Source organism: Eupeodes corollae, unplaced genomic scaffold (assembly GCF_945859685.1).
Source record: "Eupeodes corollae unplaced genomic scaffold, idEupCoro1.1 scaffold_215, whole genome shotgun sequence".
Lineage (NCBI taxonomy): Eukaryota > Metazoa > Arthropoda > Insecta > Diptera > Syrphidae > Eupeodes > Eupeodes corollae.
In genome coordinates, this window is record NW_026605601.1 from 87,080 (window position 1) to 103,724 (window position 16,645).

Genomic DNA, 16,645 nt, shown 5'->3' on the forward strand with positions numbered 1-16,645 from the left:
ATTTCTGTTTAAGTCATTAAATTGGCTATTCATGTTTCCGTTCGACTGTTTTTTTCATTTTCGTTGTCGATTTATTTGGCCAATCAAAATTAAGAATTGTTATGAAAAATAAGTATAAATACTTGTGGTATTTCGAGCGAAGCGCCACAGTTTAACAGTGACTCTTGTGCAGTGCAGTTCTCTAGTTCAGTTTAAGTGTTTTTTATAATTAAATAAATAAAAATGACTGGTCGTGGTAAAGGAGGAAAAGGTTTGGGCAAAGGCGGAGCTAAGCGGCATCGTAAGGTATTGCGTGATAACATCCAAGGAATCACGAAACCAGCAATTCGTCGATTGGCTCGTCGTGGAGGTGTAAAACGTATTTCTGGTTTGATTTACGAAGAAACACGTGGAGTGTTGAAAGTTTTTCTGGAAAATGTTATCCGAGATGCCGTTACTTACACCGAACACGCTAAGCGTAAGACAGTTACAGCTATGGATGTAGTTTACGCTTTGAAGAGACAAGGGCGTACTCTTTACGGTTTCGGAGGTTAAGAATTTTATTCGAAACAAACAATCGGTCCTTTTCAGGACCACAATTAAATATAAAAGAGATTGAAAATAGAAATCATACACCGTTGACGAACAAAATACCTAATTTTTTTTCATTTGCCAATGAATATATGTATGTATATACTAAATACCTGATGATTATCAAAAAAAATTATTTTGCTAATTTACTTACTTTTTTGTACCAAAACATATTTTTTTTCGAAATGGAAACATAAAATAAAATTCCTTTTTGTGAACATTTTTTTTTGTTGCTTTAGTCGCAAGAACATATTTTATTCTTTGTATTATTCTTTTTTCGAAATGGAAACAAAAATTAAATAAAATTCCTTTTTCTGAAATTTTTTTTGTTGCTTTGCATATTTTATTCTTTTTTCCGTAGAAAAAATTTTTTTTTTTGCTGCTTTACGGATTGGATACGAACAAATATTTCTTTTTCCAAAGGAAGAAAAAACATTTGTTTGTTGCTTTCTTTTTCTTCGTACGAGAATATTTTAGAATATATACAAAAAATTGAAAAATAAACACATCTCTTAATAGAAATTATTGGATACGAACAAATATTTCTTTTTGCAGAGGAAGAAAAAAACATTTTTTGTTTGTTGGTTTCTTTTTCTTTGAAAAAAAATAAAAAATATTTTTTCCGAACTGAAAAAAAAATGTTTTGTTGCTTTACGGATTGGATACGAACAAATATTTCTTTTTCTTCGTACCAGAATATTTTAAAATAGCTATATACCTACAAGAAATTGAAAAATAACCACATCTTTTAACAGAAATTAGAATTGCATACGAACAAATATTTCTTTTTCCAAAGAAAGAAAAAAACATGTTTGTTGGTTTCTATTTCTTTGAAAAAAAAAAAAAATAAAAAATATTTTTTCCGAACTGAAAAAAAAAATGTTTTGTTGCTTTACGGATTGGATACGAACAAATATTTCTTTTTGCAAAGGAAGAAAAAACATTTGTTTGGTTTCTTCTTCTTTGAAAAAAAAATGTGTTGCTTTACGGATTGGATACAAACAAATATTTCTTTTTGCAAAGAAAGAAAAAACATTTGTTTGTTGGTTTCTTCTTCTTCGTATTTTAAAATATATACAAAAATGAAAAATATACACATCTCTTAATAGAAATTATCTGTCGTCCTGAAAAGGACGGTTTTTTTTTTGGTTTGCTGTCACTACATAGATTTAAGCACTTTTCTCTGTCTTCTTTGGCAACAAAACAGCTTGAATATTTGGAAGAACACCTCCTTGTGCGATTGTGACTCCAGAAAGTAATTTATTCAATTCCTCGTCGTTCCGAATAGCCAATTGCAAATGGCGGGGAATAATTCTAGTTTTTTTGTTGTCACGAGCAGCATTTCCCGCCAATTCCAAGACTTCTGCCGCCAAATAAAATTCACAGTTCTCGTTCAGTCGTCATTGTGTGCAGTTCGTTAATAGTGAAAGTGAAGTGAATTATAAAAATAAAATGCCGCCAAAAACTAGTGGTAAAGCAGCTAAAAAAGCCGGAAAGGCACAAAAAAATATCACCAAGACCGATAAGAAGAAGAAGCGCAAGAGGAAGGAAAGCTACGCAATCTACATTTACAAAGTTTTGAAGCAAGTTCATCCTGACACTGGAATTTCATCGAAGGCCATGAGCATCATGAATAGTTTTGTGAACGACATCTTCGAAAGAATTGCTGCTGAAGCCTCTCGCTTAGCTCACTACAACAAGCGTTCAACAATCACAAGTCGGGAAATCCAGACTGCCGTGCGATTGTTGTTGCCTGGTGAACTAGCCAAGCATGCTGTTAGTGAAGGAACAAAGGCGGTTACCAAATACACAAGCTCGAAGTAATTTTTTTTTTATTGAATTTCTTCAAAAATGGCCCTTTTCAGGGCCGCAAAAATATCAATAAGAGATTAGAGAATTGAAAAAAAAATATTTTTTCTACCTGCGGAAAAATTCGTTAAATAAATATTTTTATTTGTGATTGAAGTAATTTTTTTTTTATTTAATTTCTTCAAAAATGGCCCTTTTCAGGGCCGCAAAAATATCAATAAGAGATTAGAGAATTGACAAAAAAATATATTTTTTTTTCTACCTGCGGAAAAATTCGTTAAATAAATATTTTTATTTGTGATTGTAAGAGTATTTTCTATGAAAAAAATAAATTTTGTAAATTGTTCCAGACGCCACGTGAATCATGTCGCGTCCAATAGAAACACAAATCAAATGGGGTGGCGCAACAGTCCGTTGTGAACCAGGGCCTAGTGACTTACAACTCTCAACCATTCCTGTGTGCGAGTACTGTTGTCAGGAATGGAAGGGACCTACAGTTTAATGCCGAATCCGAACGGCTAGTTTGAGAAAGCACTTTTTCATGACAAGAATTACTCTTGAAGGATTTGTCAATTCCTCGCAAGAGGCAGTACCCGCGAAAATTATTTTTTTTTTTTTTTTTTAAATTAAGGTGGCGCAGGCAGGGATTGAACCCAAGACCCCTTGCATGACAGTCCAACGCACTAACCATCATGCCACGGGTACTACAAAAATAGAAACACAAACATTTTTTTTATTGTTCTACGCATCGTGTACAGTCTCGAAGCGTCGCAAAAGTTTTAATAAGAAACTAGAGATTTGAGAAGAAAGGTATATACATATATTTTTTTTGCCTGTGGAATGATTTTATGAATCTATTTTGTTTTTCTTTGTGATTTTTGATTAGAAAATATATTTTCTATCAAAAGAAATACAAAAGTTAGTTCTGTTAATTGTTCCAGACACCACGTGTATCGTGCCGAGTCAAGTAGAAACGAAAAACATACAAAAAATACATTTTATTAAATAATTTTGTTTGTTTTGTTCTACCCATCGTGTCCAGTTATGTCGCTATGTGTACAGTGTACAGTCACGTAGCGTCACAAAAATATCTATAAAATATTAGAGAATTAAATTTGTTTGTGTTTTTTGATGTCAGATGTATGTAATTTCTATGAAAAGAAATACAAAATTCTTGTTATTTTGTTTAAGATTTTTTTTATTGTTCTACGCATCGAGTACAGTCTCGAAGCGTCACAAAATTTTTAATAAGAAACTAGAGAATTTAAAGAAATGTAGGTTTTCTTTGCCTGTGGAATACATATTGTTTTTTGTTTTAATTTTTGATTACAAAATATATTTTCTATGAAAAGAAATACAAAACTTACTTTTGTTGATTGTTCCAGACACGACGTGTATCATGCCGAGTCAACTAAAAACAAAAAAATATAAATTTTGTTTGTATTGTTCTACCCATCGTGTCCAGTTATGTCGCTATGTGTACAGTCACGTAGCGTCGCAAAAACATCTAGGTATAAAATATTAGAGAATTAAATTTGTTTGTGTTTTTTGATGTCAGATGTACGTATGTAATTTCTATGAAAAGAAATACAACACTCTTGATATTTTGTTTTAGAATTTTCTTAATTGTTGCGGATATACTTCATGTCGCGTCCAGTCGATAAAAATATATGAAAATATATGTAATTTCTATGAAAAGAAATACAAAACTCTTGATAAATTGTGTAAGAATTTTTTTATTTGTTGCAGGAATGCGTCATGTCGCGTCCAGTCGATAAAAATATATGAAAATATATGTAATTTCTATGAAAAGAAATACAAAACTCTTGATAAATTGTGTAAGAATTTTTTTATTTGTTGCAGGAATGCGTCATGTCGCGTCTAGTCCATAAAAATACATGAAAACAAATACCTACATTTTGCCAAAGTATTTCGTTTGTATTTTTCTACGCATCGTGTACAGTCACATAGCGTGGAAACATTTCAATAATTACGTAGGTATTAGAGAAATGCAAAAAAAGAAAAATATGTTGTTGTCTTATTTGATAGTAAAAGTATTTTCTATGAAAGATATTTATTGTTGAAGGCATCGCATCGCGTCCAATCACAAAAAAGTAGAAAATAAACAGTACAGTCTCGCCCATACATATCGCATCGTACCTAGTAGCTGTAGTTAGAAAATAGGCGCAAAAATATATATTATTTATTTGTATTGATATTTCCTTTCTTTCTGCCCAATGAGAAATACATATGAATACAAATAAATTAAGTTTGCTTTTGAATACCTATTTCATAAAAAAACTATTTTCTGTAGAACAAAAAAAGGACGAAAATAAATGCAAAACTAAATACGTTTTCGGTTGTTCAGTCTCGCCCAGACAAATCGCATCGTGCCTAGTAGCTGTAGTAAGAAAATAGGCGCAAAAATATATTATTTATTTGTATTGATATTTCCTTTCTTTCTGCCCAATGAGAAAAACATATGAATACAAATAAATGAAGTTTGCATTTGCAATACCTATTTCATTAAAAAAAGTATTTTCTGTAGAACAAAAAAGCGCGAAAATAAATGCAAAACAAAATACGTTTCCGTTTGTTCAGTAGTGGTAGTCCCGTAGCGGCGACAGCGCGCGCCGGCCGCGCGGCGGCGTCGCATCGCATCCAGCCACTTCACCACCTATCCCGTCGCCGTTGCTCCACCAGCCCATCGCATCTCAACGCTATCATCGAGATAGTCCAAAAATTCTCCCTCCTTTTTAATAAAAAAAAGTTTTTATATCTCATTTTAGTATATTTTTTGTCGCCCTGAAAAGGACTGTGGATTTTTGTTTTGATTTCAACTTTGTTTTTCATTGAAATGGAAATTTTACTTCTTTGCCTTTTTAACAGCGACTGCCTTTTTTGGCTTGGCTGCTGCTGTGGCTGATTTTGCTTTTGGCACTTTAGGTTTAGGCGCGGCTGCCTTTGCTTTTGTTGGCTTTGCCTTAACTGCACTCGTTTTTTTAACACTTTTTACTTTTGGTTTTTCCACCTTCTTTTTATCTGCACTGGCACTTTTTTTTGTTGTGGCGGCTACTTTTTTTACTTTCTTTTCACCAGACACTTTTTTTAATTTTTTGTCACCAGCAGCGGCAGCTTTTGGTTTGGCGGCAGATTTTTTCTTCTCAGCAGACTTGGCCTTTGGTTCCTTGTTGGCACTAGGCGACAATTTAAAAGAACCCGCAGCTCCTTTTCCTTTGGTTTGCACTAATTTACCACTTATTACAGCACCTTTTAAATATTTTTTTATAAACGGAGCAAGTTTTTGTACATCAACTTTGTAAGTAGCAGCAATATATTTTTTGATTGCCAAAAGGGAAGAACCACCGCGATCTTTCAATGTTTTAATTGCCGCATCCACCATTTGCTGAGTCGGAGGATGAGTTGGTGCCGATTTTGGTTTTTTTGACCCACTTGCGGCGGCAGCTTTTTTTGGTTTTTTTTCCGCAACGATTGCAGGAGACGTAGCTACAGTATCTGCCATTTTGAATTCACTATTATTAATCACTTTAGAGCACAATTTTAAGAAATAGAAACACGTTTTTGTTAAAATTGCGCCAAATCCGCACCTACAGAAACGGCTAAATGAGAATCAAAGAGAGCGAAGGTATACAAAAAATTCATTTTGTACATAATTTGTACACTTTTGCAACTTAGTTTCCTCTTAAAACTTCAAAAATTTACGTCTTTTCGACCTTAATATTATAAAACAATTGACAAAATTTATTCTTACAATAATAATAGATAATTTAATAAATAATTTGATTGAAAAAACACTATCTATCAATGCATTAATAACAATTAAAGTAAATGTTTGGTGGTATTTTTTTAATACTTACCAACAAGAATGTTTATATTTAATAAATTAAACATATTTTCAGCTTGAAATTATTTTTAACATAAAGCTGATAGTTTATTTAAACTAAATAACTAAAAATTTCATCAAATTCTTACTTAATTTCTTTTTAATAAAATTAAAACAATATGGGTAATGAAACGCGTAGCATTTTTTCCCTAGGCTGTGACTTTTTCTTAGAAAATTTGTTAAACATTATCCCAAGCAAGAAAACAAATGAAAAAACTATATTTATATTATTTTGTTCATAAATATTAAATATTTAATCCATAACAAACATTAAAATACCAAAAATTTAAACAAATAATCAAGCAATCAAAACTCATAAACTATCGAATATTCGCTTGCCAAGGTTTACAAATTCACATTTGTATTACAAAAATCTGTACATTGAAAAAAAAACTTTCTTGCTTCAAAATTTGCCTTCAGATATATAAAAAAAAACAAAGCATAGACTTATAAAATACATCATTGAATTATTAAAAATTAAAACACACAAAACTCAAACATTTTCGAGTATTGACTTGCTTAGTAGACAAATTCACATTTTTACGAGTATTACAAAAAACTGTACATAGAAAAAAATTCTTACTTGAAAATTTGCCTTCAGACATAAAAAAAAGAAGCAATGCCTTATAAAATAACTATAATTAAAAAAGAAAAACAAAATTCATAAATTTTCGAGCATTGGCTTGCGTAGGTATAAATATTTTCATTTGTATGATAAAAACTATGCATAGAAAGCAAGCAATAACATTTTCAAAATTTGCCTTCAAAGTAAATTATCACATTATCTTTCTACCTAAAATAAAAAAAAAATCGTGGAAATCGATAGGTACGTAATTACTAGATTGAATTAAAATTCATTTATATCTCTTTTAAATATTTTGTGGTCCTGAAAAGGACCGTTGAATATTTTTTTTAACCTCGATGATTTAAGCACGTTCGCCACGGATGCGTCTGGCCAATTGAATGTCTTTTGGCATAATTGTGACACGTTTGGCATGGATGGCGCACAAATTTGTGTCTTCAAACAGACCAACCAAATAAGCTTCACTTGCTTCTTGAAGCGCCATAACAGCTGAGCTCTGGAAACGCAAATCTGTTTTGAAATCTTGAGCAATTTCACGAACTAAACGTTGGAAAGGCAATTTACGAATTAACAATTCGGTGCTTTTCTGATAACGACGAATCTCACGAAGAGCCACTGTTCCAGGACGATAACGATGTGGTTTCTTTACACCTCCTGTTGCTGGAGCACTTTTACGAGCTGCCTTTGTTGCCAGTTGCTTACGTGGGGCTTTTCCACCAGTCGATTTACGGACAGTTTGCTTTGTACGAGCCATGATTTCACTTTTTTTCACTTCACTATTAAACACCGTAAGTACCCGTAGCATGATGGTTAGTGCGTTGGACTGTCATGCAAGAGGTCTTGGGTTCAATCCCTGCCTGTGCCACCTTAATTAAAAAAAAAAAAAAAATAATTTTCACGGGTACTGCCTCTTGCGAGGAATTGACAAATCCTTCAAGAGTAATTCTTGTCATGAAAAAGTGCTTTCTCAAACTAGCCGTTCGGATTCGGCCTTAAATTGTAGGTCCCTTCCATTCCTGACAACAGTACTCGCACACAGGAATGGTTGAGAGTTGTAAGTCACTAGGCCCTGGTTCACAACGGACTGTTGCGCCACACCATTTGATTTTGATTAAACACAACACTTTTATTCACAATTTTTTTAGAAAAATCGAATGTAGATTTCTGTTTAAGTCATTAAATTGGCTATTCATGTTTCCGTTCGACTGTTTTTTTCATTTTCGTTGTCGATTTATTTGGCCAATCAAAATTAAGAATTGTTATGAAAAATAAGTATAAATACTTGTGGTATTTCGAGCGAAGAGCCACAGTTTAACAGTGACTCTTGTGCAGTGCAGTTCTCTAGTTCAGTTTAAGTGTTTTTTATAATTAAATAAATAAAAATGACTGGTCGTGGTAAAGGAGGAAAAGGTTTGGGCAAAGGCGGAGCTAAGCGGCATCGTAAGGTATTGCGTGATAACATCCAAGGAATCACGAAACCAGCAATTCGTCGATTGGCTCGTCGTGGAGGTGTAAAACGTATTTTTGGTTTGATTTACGAAGAAACACGTGGAGTGTTGAAAGTTTTTCTGGAAAATGTTATCCGAGATGCCGTTACTTACACCGAACACGCTAAGCGTAAGACAGTTACAGCTATGGATGTAGTTTACGCTTTGAAGAGACAAGGGCGTACTCTTTACGGTTTCGGAGGTTAAGAATTTTATTCGAAACAAACAATCGGTCCTTTTCAGGACCACAATTAAATATAAAAGAGATTGAAAATAGAAATCATACACCGTTGACGAACAAAATACCTAATTTTTTTTCATTTGCCAATGAATATATGTATGTATATACTAAATACCTGATGATTATCAAAAAAAAATTATTTTGCTAATTTACTTACTTTTTTGTACCAAAACATATTTTTTTTCGAAATGGAAACATAAAATAAAATTCCTTTTTGTGAACATTTTTTTTTGTTGCTTTAGTCGCAAGAACATATTTTATTCTTTGTATTATTCTTTTTTCGAAATGGAAACAAAAATTAAATAAAATTCCTTTTTCTGAAATTTTTTTTGTTGCTTTGCATATTTTATTCTTTTTTCCGTAGAAAAAAATTTTTTTTTTGCTGCTTTACGGATTGGATACGAACAAATATTTCTTTTTCCAAAGGAAGAAAAAACATTTGTTTGTTGCTTTCTTTTTCTTCGTACGAGAATATTTTAGAATATATACAAAAAATTGAAAAATAAACACATCTCTTAATAGAAATTATTGGATACGAACAAATATTTCTTTTTGCAGAGGAAGAAAAAAACATTTTTTGTTTGTTGGTTTCTTTTTCTTTGAAAAAAAATAAAAAATATTTTTTCCGAACTGAAAAAAAAATGTTTTGTTGCTTTACGGATTGGATACGAACAAATATTTCTTTTTCTTCGTACCAGAATATTTTAAAATAGCTATATACCTACAAGAAATTGAAAAATAACCACATCTTTTAACAGAAATTAGAATTGCATACGAACAAATATTTCTTTTTCCAAAGAAAGAAAAAAACATGTTTGTTGGTTTCTATTTCTTTGAAAAAAAAAAAATAAAAAATATTTTTTCCGAACTGAAAAAAAAAATGTTTTGTTGCTTTACGGATTGGATACGAACAAATATTTCTTTTTGCAAAGGAAGAAAAAACATTTGTTTGGTTTCTTCTTCTTTGAAAAAAAAATGTGTTGCTTTACGGATTGGATACAAACAAATATTTCTTTTTGCAAAGAAAGAAAAAACATTTGTTTGTTGGTTTCTTCTTCTTCGTATTTTAAAATATATACAAAAATGAAAAATATACACATCTCTTAATAGAAATTATCTGTCGTCCTGAAAAGGACGGTTTTTTTTTGGTTTGCTGTCACTACATAGATTTAAGCACTTTTCTCTGTCTTCTTTGGCAACAAAACAGCTTGAATATTTGGAAGAACACCTCCTTGTGCGATTGTGACTCCAGAAAGTAATTTATTCAATTCCTCGTCGTTCCGAATAGCCAATTGCAAATGGCGGGGAATAATTCTAGTTTTTTTGTTGTCACGAGCAGCATTTCCCGCCAATTCCAAGACTTCTGCCGCCAAATAAAATTCACAGTTCTCGTTCAGTCGTCATTGTGTGCAGTTCGTTAATAGTGAAAGTGAAGTGAATTATAAAAATAAAATGCCGCCAAAAACTAGTGGTAAAGCAGCTAAAAAAGCCGGAAAGGCACAAAAAAATATCACCAAGACCGATAAGAAGAAGAAGCGCAAGAGGAAGGAAAGCTACGCAATCTACATTTACAAAGTTTTGAAGCAAGTTCATCCTGACACTGGAATTTCATCGAAGGCCATGAGCATCATGAATAGTTTTGTGAACGACATCTTCGAAAGAATTGCTGCTGAAGCCTCTCGCTTAGCTCACTACAACAAGCGTTCAACAATCACAAGTCGGGAAATCCAGACTGCCGTGCGATTGTTGTTGCCTGGTGAACTAGCCAAGCATGCTGTTAGTGAAGGAACAAAGGCGGTTACCAAATACACAAGCTCGAAGTAATTTTTTTTTTATTGAATTTCTTCAAAAATGGCCCTTTTCAGGGCCGCAAAAATATCAATAAGAGATTAGAGAATTGAAAAAAAAATATTTTTTCTACCTGCGGAAAAATTCGTTAAATAAATATTTTTATTTGTGATTGAAGTAATTTTTTTTTTATTTAATTTCTTCAAAAATGGCCCTTTTCAGGGCCGCAAAAATATCAATAAGAGATTAGAGAATTGACAAAAAAATATATTTTTTTTTCTACCTGCGGAAAAATTCGTTAAATAAATATTTTTATTTGTGATTGTAAGAGTATTTTCTATGAAAAAAATAAATTTTGTAAATTGTTCCAGACGCCACGTGAATCATGTCGCGTCCAATAGAAACACAAATCAAATGGGGTGGCGCAACAGTCCGTTGTGAACCAGGGCCTAGTGACTTACAACTCTCAACCATTCCTGTGTGCGAGTACTGTTGTCAGGAATGGAAGGGACCTACAGTTTAATGCCGAATCCGAACGGCTAGTTTGAGAAAGCACTTTTTCATGACAAGAATTACTCTTGAAGGATTTGTCAATTCCTCGCAAGAGGCAGTACCCGCGAAAATTATTTTTTTTTTTTTTTTTTAAATTAAGGTGGCGCAGGCAGGGATTGAACCCAAGACCCCTTGCATGACAGTCCAACGCACTAACCATCATGCCACGGGTACTACAAAAATAGAAACACAAACATTTTTTTTATTGTTCTACGCATCGTGTACAGTCTCGAAGCGTCGCAAAAGTTTTAATAAGAAACTAGAGATTTGAGAAGAAAGGTATATACATATATTTTTTTTGCCTGTGGAATGATTTTATGAATCTATTTTGTTTTTCTTTGTGATTTTTGATTAGAAAATATATTTTCTATCAAAAGAAATACAAAAGTTAGTTCTGTTAATTGTTCCAGACACCACGTGTATCGTGCCGAGTCAAGTAGAAACGAAAAACATACAAAAAATACATTTTATTAAATAATTTTGTTTGTTTTGTTCTACCCATCGTGTCCAGTTATGTCGCTATGTGTACAGTGTACAGTCACGTAGCGTCACAAAAATATCTATAAAATATTAGAGAATTAAATTTGTTTGTGTTTTTTGATGTCAGATGTATGTAATTTCTATGAAAAGAAATACAAAATTCTTGTTATTTTGTTTAAGATTTTTTTTATTGTTCTACGCATCGAGTACAGTCTCGAAGCGTCACAAAATTTTTAATAAGAAACTAGAGAATTTAAAGAAATGTATGTTTTCTTTGCCTGTGGAATACATATTGTTTTTTGTTTTAATTTTTGATTACAAAATATATTTTCTATGAAAAGAAATACAAAACTTACTTTTGTTGATTGTTCCAGACACGACGTGTATCATGCCGAGTCAACTAAAAACAAAAAAATATAAATTTTGTTTGTATTGTTCTACCCATCGTGTCCAGTTATGTCGCTATGTGTACAGTCACGTAGCGTCGCAAAAACATCTAGGTATAAAATATTAGAGAATTAAATTTGTTTGTGTTTTTTGATGTCAGATGTACGTATGTAATTTCTATGAAAAGAAATACAACACTCTTGATATTTTGTTTTAGAATTTTCTTAATTGTTGCGGATATACTTCATGTCGCGTCCAGTCGATAAAAATATATGAAAATATATGTAATTTCTATGAAAAGAAATACAAAACTCTTGATAAATTGTGTAAGAATTTTTTTATTTGTTGCAGGAATGCGTCATGTCGCGTCCAGTCGATAAAAATATATGAAAATATATGTAATTTCTATGAAAAGAAATACAAAACTCTTGATAAATTGTGTAAGAATTTTTTTATTTGTTGCAGGAATGCGTCATGTCGCGTCTAGTCCATAAAAATACATGAAAACAAATACCTACATTTTGCCAAAGTATTTCGTTTGTATTTTTCTACGCATCGTGTACAGTCACATAGCGTGGAAACATTTCAATAATTACGTAGGTATTAGAGAAATGCAAAAAAAGAAAAATATGTTGTTGTCTTATTTGATAGTAAAAGTATTTTCTATGAAAGATATTTATTGTTGAAGGCATCGCATCGCGTCCAATCACAAAAAAGTAGAAAATAAACAGTACAGTCTCGCCCATACATATCGCATCGTACCTAGTAGCTGTAGTTAGAAAATAGGCGCAAAAATATATATTATTTATTTGTATTGATATTTCCTTTCTTTCTGCCCAATGAGAAATACATATGAATACAAATAAATTAAGTTTGCTTTTGAATACCTATTTCATAAAAAAACTATTTTCTGTAGAACAAAAAAAGGACGAAAATAAATGCAAAACTAAATACGTTTTCGGTTGTTCAGTCTCGCCCAGACAAATCGCATCGTGCCTAGTAGCTGTAGTAAGAAAATAGGCGCAAAAATATATTATTTATTTGTATTGATATTTCCTTTCTTTCTGCCCAATGAGAAAAACATATGAATACAAATAAATGAAGTTTGCATTTGCAATACCTATTTCATTAAAAAAAGTATTTTCTGTAGAACAAAAAAGCGCGAAAATAAATGCAAAACAAAATACGTTTCCGTTTGTTCAGTAGTGGTAGTCCCGTAGCGGCGACAGCGCGCGCCGGCCGCGCGGCGGCGTCGCATCGCATCCAGCCACTTCACCACCTATCCCGTCGCCGTTGCTCCACCAGCCCATCGCATCTCAACGCTATCATCGAGATAGTCCAAAAATTCTCCCTCCTTTTTAATAAAAAAAAGTTTTTATATCTCATTTTAGTATATTTTTTGTCGCCCTGAAAAGGACTGTGGATTTTTGTTTTGATTTCAACTTTGTTTTTCATTGAAATGGAAATTTTACTTCTTTGCCTTTTTAACAGCGACTGCCTTTTTTGGCTTGGCTGCTGCTGTGGCTGATTTTGCTTTTGGCACTTTAGGTTTAGGCGCGGCTGCCTTTGCTTTTGTTGGCTTTGCCTTAACTGCACTCGTTTTTTTAACACTTTTTACTTTTGGTTTTTCCACCTTCTTTTTATCTGCACTGGCACTTTTTTTTGTTGTGGCGGCTACTTTTTTTACTTTCTTTTCACCAGACACTTTTTTTAATTTTTTGTCACCAGCAGCGGCAGCTTTTGGTTTGGCGGCAGATTTTTTCTTCTCAGCAGACTTGGCCTTTGGTTCCTTGTTGGCACTAGGCGACAATTTAAAAGAACCCGCAGCTCCTTTTCCTTTGGTTTGCACTAATTTACCACTTATTACAGCACCTTTTAAATATTTTTTTATAAACGGAGCAAGTTTTTGTACATCAACTTTGTAAGTAGCAGCAATATATTTTTTGATTGCCAAAAGGGAAGAACCACCGCGATCTTTCAATGTTTTAATTGCCGCATCCACCATTTGCTGAGTCGGAGGATGAGTTGGTGCCGATTTTGGTTTTTTTGACCCACTTGCGGCGGCAGCTTTTTTTGGTTTTTTTTCCGCAACGATTGCAGGAGACGTAGCTACAGTATCTGCCATTTTGAATTCACTATTATTAATCACTTTAGAGCACAATTTTAAGAAATAGAAACACGTTTTTGTTAAAATTGCGCCAAATCCGCACCTACAGAAACGGCTAAATGAGAATCAAAGAGAGCGAAGGTATACAAAAAATTCATTTTGTACATAATTTGTACACTTTTGCAACTTAGTTTCCTCTTAAAACTTCAAAAATTTACGTCTTTTCGACCTTAATATTATAAAACAATTGACAAAATTTATTCTTACAATAATAATAGATAATTTAATAAATAATTTGATTGAAAAAACACTATCTATCAATGCATTAATAACAATTAAAGTAAATGTTTGGTGGTATTTTTTTAATACTTACCAACAAGAATGTTTATATTTAATAAATTAAACATATTTTCAGCTTGAAATTATTTTTAACATAAAGCTGATAGTTTATTTAAACTAAATAACTAAAAATTTCATCAAATTCTTACTTAATTTCTTTTTAATAAAATTAAAACAATATGGGTAATGAAACGCGTAGCATTTTTTCCCTAGGCTGTGACTTTTTCTTAGAAAATTTGTTAAACATTATCCCAAGCAAGAAAACAAATGAAAAAACTATATTTATATTATTTTGTTCATAAATATTAAATATTTAATCCATAACAAACATTAAAATACCAAAAATTTAAACAAATAATCAAGCAATCAAAACTCATAAACTATCGAATATTCGCTTGCCAAGGTTTACAAATTCACATTTGTATTACAAAAATCTGTACATTGAAAAAAAAACTTTCTTGCTTCAAAATTTGCCTTCAGATATATAAAAAAAAACAAAGCATAGACTTATAAAATACATCATTGAATTATTAAAAATTAAAACACACAAAACTCAAACATTTTCGAGTATTGACTTGCTTAGTAGACAAATTCACATTTTTACGAGTATTACAAAAAACTGTACATAGAAAAAAATTCTTACTTGAAAATTTGCCTTCAGACATAAAAAAAAGAAGCAATGCCTTATAAAATAACTATAATTAAAAAAGAAAAACAAAATTCATAAATTTTCGAGCATTGGCTTGCGTAGGTATAAATATTTTCATTTGTATGATAAAAACTATGCATAGAAAGCAAGCAATAACATTTTCAAAATTTGCCTTCAAAGTAAATTATCACATTATCTTTCTACCTAAAATAAAAAAAAAATCGTGGAAATCGATAGGTACGTAATTACTAGATTGAATTAAAATTCATTTATATCTCTTTTAAATATTTTGTGGTCCTGAAAAGGACCGTTGAATATTTTTTTTAACCTCGATGATTTAAGCACGTTCGCCACGGATGCGTCTGGCCAATTGAATGTCTTTTGGCATAATTGTGACACGTTTGGCATGGATGGCGCACAAATTTGTGTCTTCAAACAGACCAACCAAATAAGCTTCACTTGCTTCTTGAAGCGCCATAACAGCTCTGGAAACGCAAATCTGTTTTGAAATCTTGAGCAATTTCACGAACTAAACGTTGGAAAGGCAATTTACGAATTAACAATTCGGTGCTTTTCTGATAACGACGAATCTCACGAAGAGCCACTGTTCCAGGACGATAACGATGTGGTTTCTTTACACCTCCTGTTGCTGGAGCACTTTTACGAGCTGCCTTTGTTGCCAGTTGCTTACGTGGGGCTTTTCCACCAGTCGATTTACGGGCAGTTTGCTTTGTACGAGCCATGATTTCACTTTTTTTCACTTCACTAATAAACACAACACTTTTATTCACAATTTTTTTAGAAAAATCGAATGTAGATTTCTGTTTAAGTCATTAAATTGGCTATTCATGTTTCCGTTCGACTGTTTTTTTTCATTTTCGTTGTCGATTTATTTGGCCAATCAAAATTAAGAATTGTTATGAAAAATAAGTATAAATACTTGTGGTATTTCGAGCGAAGAGCCACAGTTTAACAGTGACTCTTGTGCAGTGCAGTTCTCTAGTTCAGTTTAAGTGTTTTTTATAATTAAATAAATAAAAATGACTGGTCGTGGTAAAGGAGGAAAAGGTTTGGGCAAAGGCGGAGCTAAGCGGCATCGTAAGGTATTGCGTGATAACATCCAAGGAATCACGAAACCAGCAATTCGTCGATTGGCTCGTCGTGGAGGTGTAAAACGTATTTCTGGTTTGATTTACGAAGAAACACGTGGAGTGTTGAAAGTTTTTCTGGAAAATGTTATCCGAGATGCCGTTACTTACACCGAACACGCTAAGCGTAAGACAGTTACAGCTATGGATGTAGTTTACGCTTTGAAGAGACAAGGGCGTACTCTTTACGGTTTCGGAGGTTAAGAATTTTATTCGAAACAAACAATCGGTCCTTTTCTTACTTACTTACTTAAGGTGGCGCTACAGTCCGGGGCGGACCTGGGCCTCAACCAACAAGCGTCTCCAGCCAGCTCGGTCCCTAGCTAGCTGTCTCCAGTTTCGCACGCCAAGTTGGTTGAGGTCCTCTCCCACCTGGGTGCGCCACCTGAGTCGCGGTCTTCCTCTACTGCGCCGTCCCTCGGGATTGGATTCGAAGACCTTCCGGGCTGGAGCGTTGATGTCCATCCGCTCTACATGACCTAGCCATCTAAGCCGTTGGACTTTGATTCTGCTAACTAGGTCAGTGTCGCTGTACAGCCCGTACAGCTCGTCATTATATCTTCTCCTCCATTCTCCATCTATGCGTACGGGACCAAAAATC

At 32.9% G+C, this 16,645-nt stretch overlaps 6 protein-coding genes across 6 annotated transcripts; 4 read left to right on the forward strand and 2 right to left on the reverse strand.

Moving 5' to 3' along the window:
• Window positions 1-156: 156 nt before the first annotated feature.
• On the forward strand, window positions 157-16,283 carry LOC129953551 (uncharacterized). The gene is made up of 2 exons (XM_056066793.1): window positions 157-528; window positions 15,931-16,283. The coding sequence occupies exons 1-2, from the start codon at window positions 223-225 to the stop codon at window positions 16,246-16,248; spliced, it is 624 nt and encodes a 207-aa protein (XP_055922768.1). The 5' UTR covers window positions 157-222; the 3' UTR covers window positions 16,249-16,283.
• On the forward strand, window positions 1,973-2,434 carry LOC129953547 (histone H2B). Its single transcript, XM_056066790.1, has one exon. The coding sequence runs from the start codon at window positions 2,023-2,025 to the stop codon at window positions 2,392-2,394; it is 372 nt and encodes a 123-aa protein (XP_055922765.1). The 5' UTR covers window positions 1,973-2,022; the 3' UTR covers window positions 2,395-2,434.
• Window positions 5,215-5,940, reverse strand: LOC129953545 (histone H1-like). Its single transcript, XM_056066788.1, has one exon. The coding sequence runs from the start codon at window positions 5,900-5,902 to the stop codon at window positions 5,246-5,248; it is 657 nt and encodes a 218-aa protein (XP_055922763.1). The 5' UTR covers window positions 5,903-5,940; the 3' UTR covers window positions 5,215-5,245.
• On the forward strand, window positions 8,159-8,596 carry LOC129953549 (histone H4-like). The gene has a single exon (XM_056066792.1). It carries the CDS (start codon window positions 8,249-8,251, stop codon window positions 8,558-8,560), a length of 312 nt encoding a protein of 103 aa, XP_055922767.1. The 5' UTR covers window positions 8,159-8,248; the 3' UTR covers window positions 8,561-8,596.
• LOC129953548 (histone H2B) lies at window positions 9,997-10,458 on the forward strand. Its single transcript, XM_056066791.1, has one exon. It carries the CDS (start codon window positions 10,047-10,049, stop codon window positions 10,416-10,418), a length of 372 nt encoding a protein of 123 aa, XP_055922766.1. The 5' UTR covers window positions 9,997-10,046; the 3' UTR covers window positions 10,419-10,458.
• On the reverse strand, window positions 13,239-13,963 carry LOC129953546 (histone H1-like). The gene has a single exon (XM_056066789.1). It carries the CDS (start codon window positions 13,924-13,926, stop codon window positions 13,270-13,272), a length of 657 nt encoding a protein of 218 aa, XP_055922764.1. The 5' UTR covers window positions 13,927-13,963; the 3' UTR covers window positions 13,239-13,269.
• Window positions 16,284-16,645: the final 362 nt, after the last annotated feature.

What these genes read in the sequence shown, in the direction of transcription:
- LOC129953551 (XM_056066793.1), top strand. Translation starts at nt 223, where the DNA reads ATGACTGGTCGTGGTAAAGGAGGAAAAGGTTTGGGCAAAGGCGGAGCT. An exon ending in GTACTCTTTACGGTTTCGGA is followed by an intron (nt 529 to 15,930) that starts GGTTAAGAATTT and finishes ATAATTAAATAA; the next exon opens with ATAAAAATGACTGGTCGTGG.
- LOC129953547 (XM_056066790.1), top strand. Translation starts at nt 2,023, where the DNA reads ATGCCGCCAAAAACTAGTGGTAAAGCAGCTAAAAAAGCCGGAAAGGCA.
- LOC129953549 (XM_056066792.1), top strand. Translation starts at nt 8,249, where the DNA reads ATGACTGGTCGTGGTAAAGGAGGAAAAGGTTTGGGCAAAGGCGGAGCT.
- LOC129953546 (XM_056066789.1), bottom strand. Translation starts at nt 13,926, where the DNA reads ATGGCAGATACTGTAGCTACGTCTCCTGCAATCGTTGCGGAAAAAAAA.
- LOC129953548 (XM_056066791.1), top strand. Translation starts at nt 10,047, where the DNA reads ATGCCGCCAAAAACTAGTGGTAAAGCAGCTAAAAAAGCCGGAAAGGCA.
- LOC129953545 (XM_056066788.1), bottom strand. Translation starts at nt 5,902, where the DNA reads ATGGCAGATACTGTAGCTACGTCTCCTGCAATCGTTGCGGAAAAAAAA.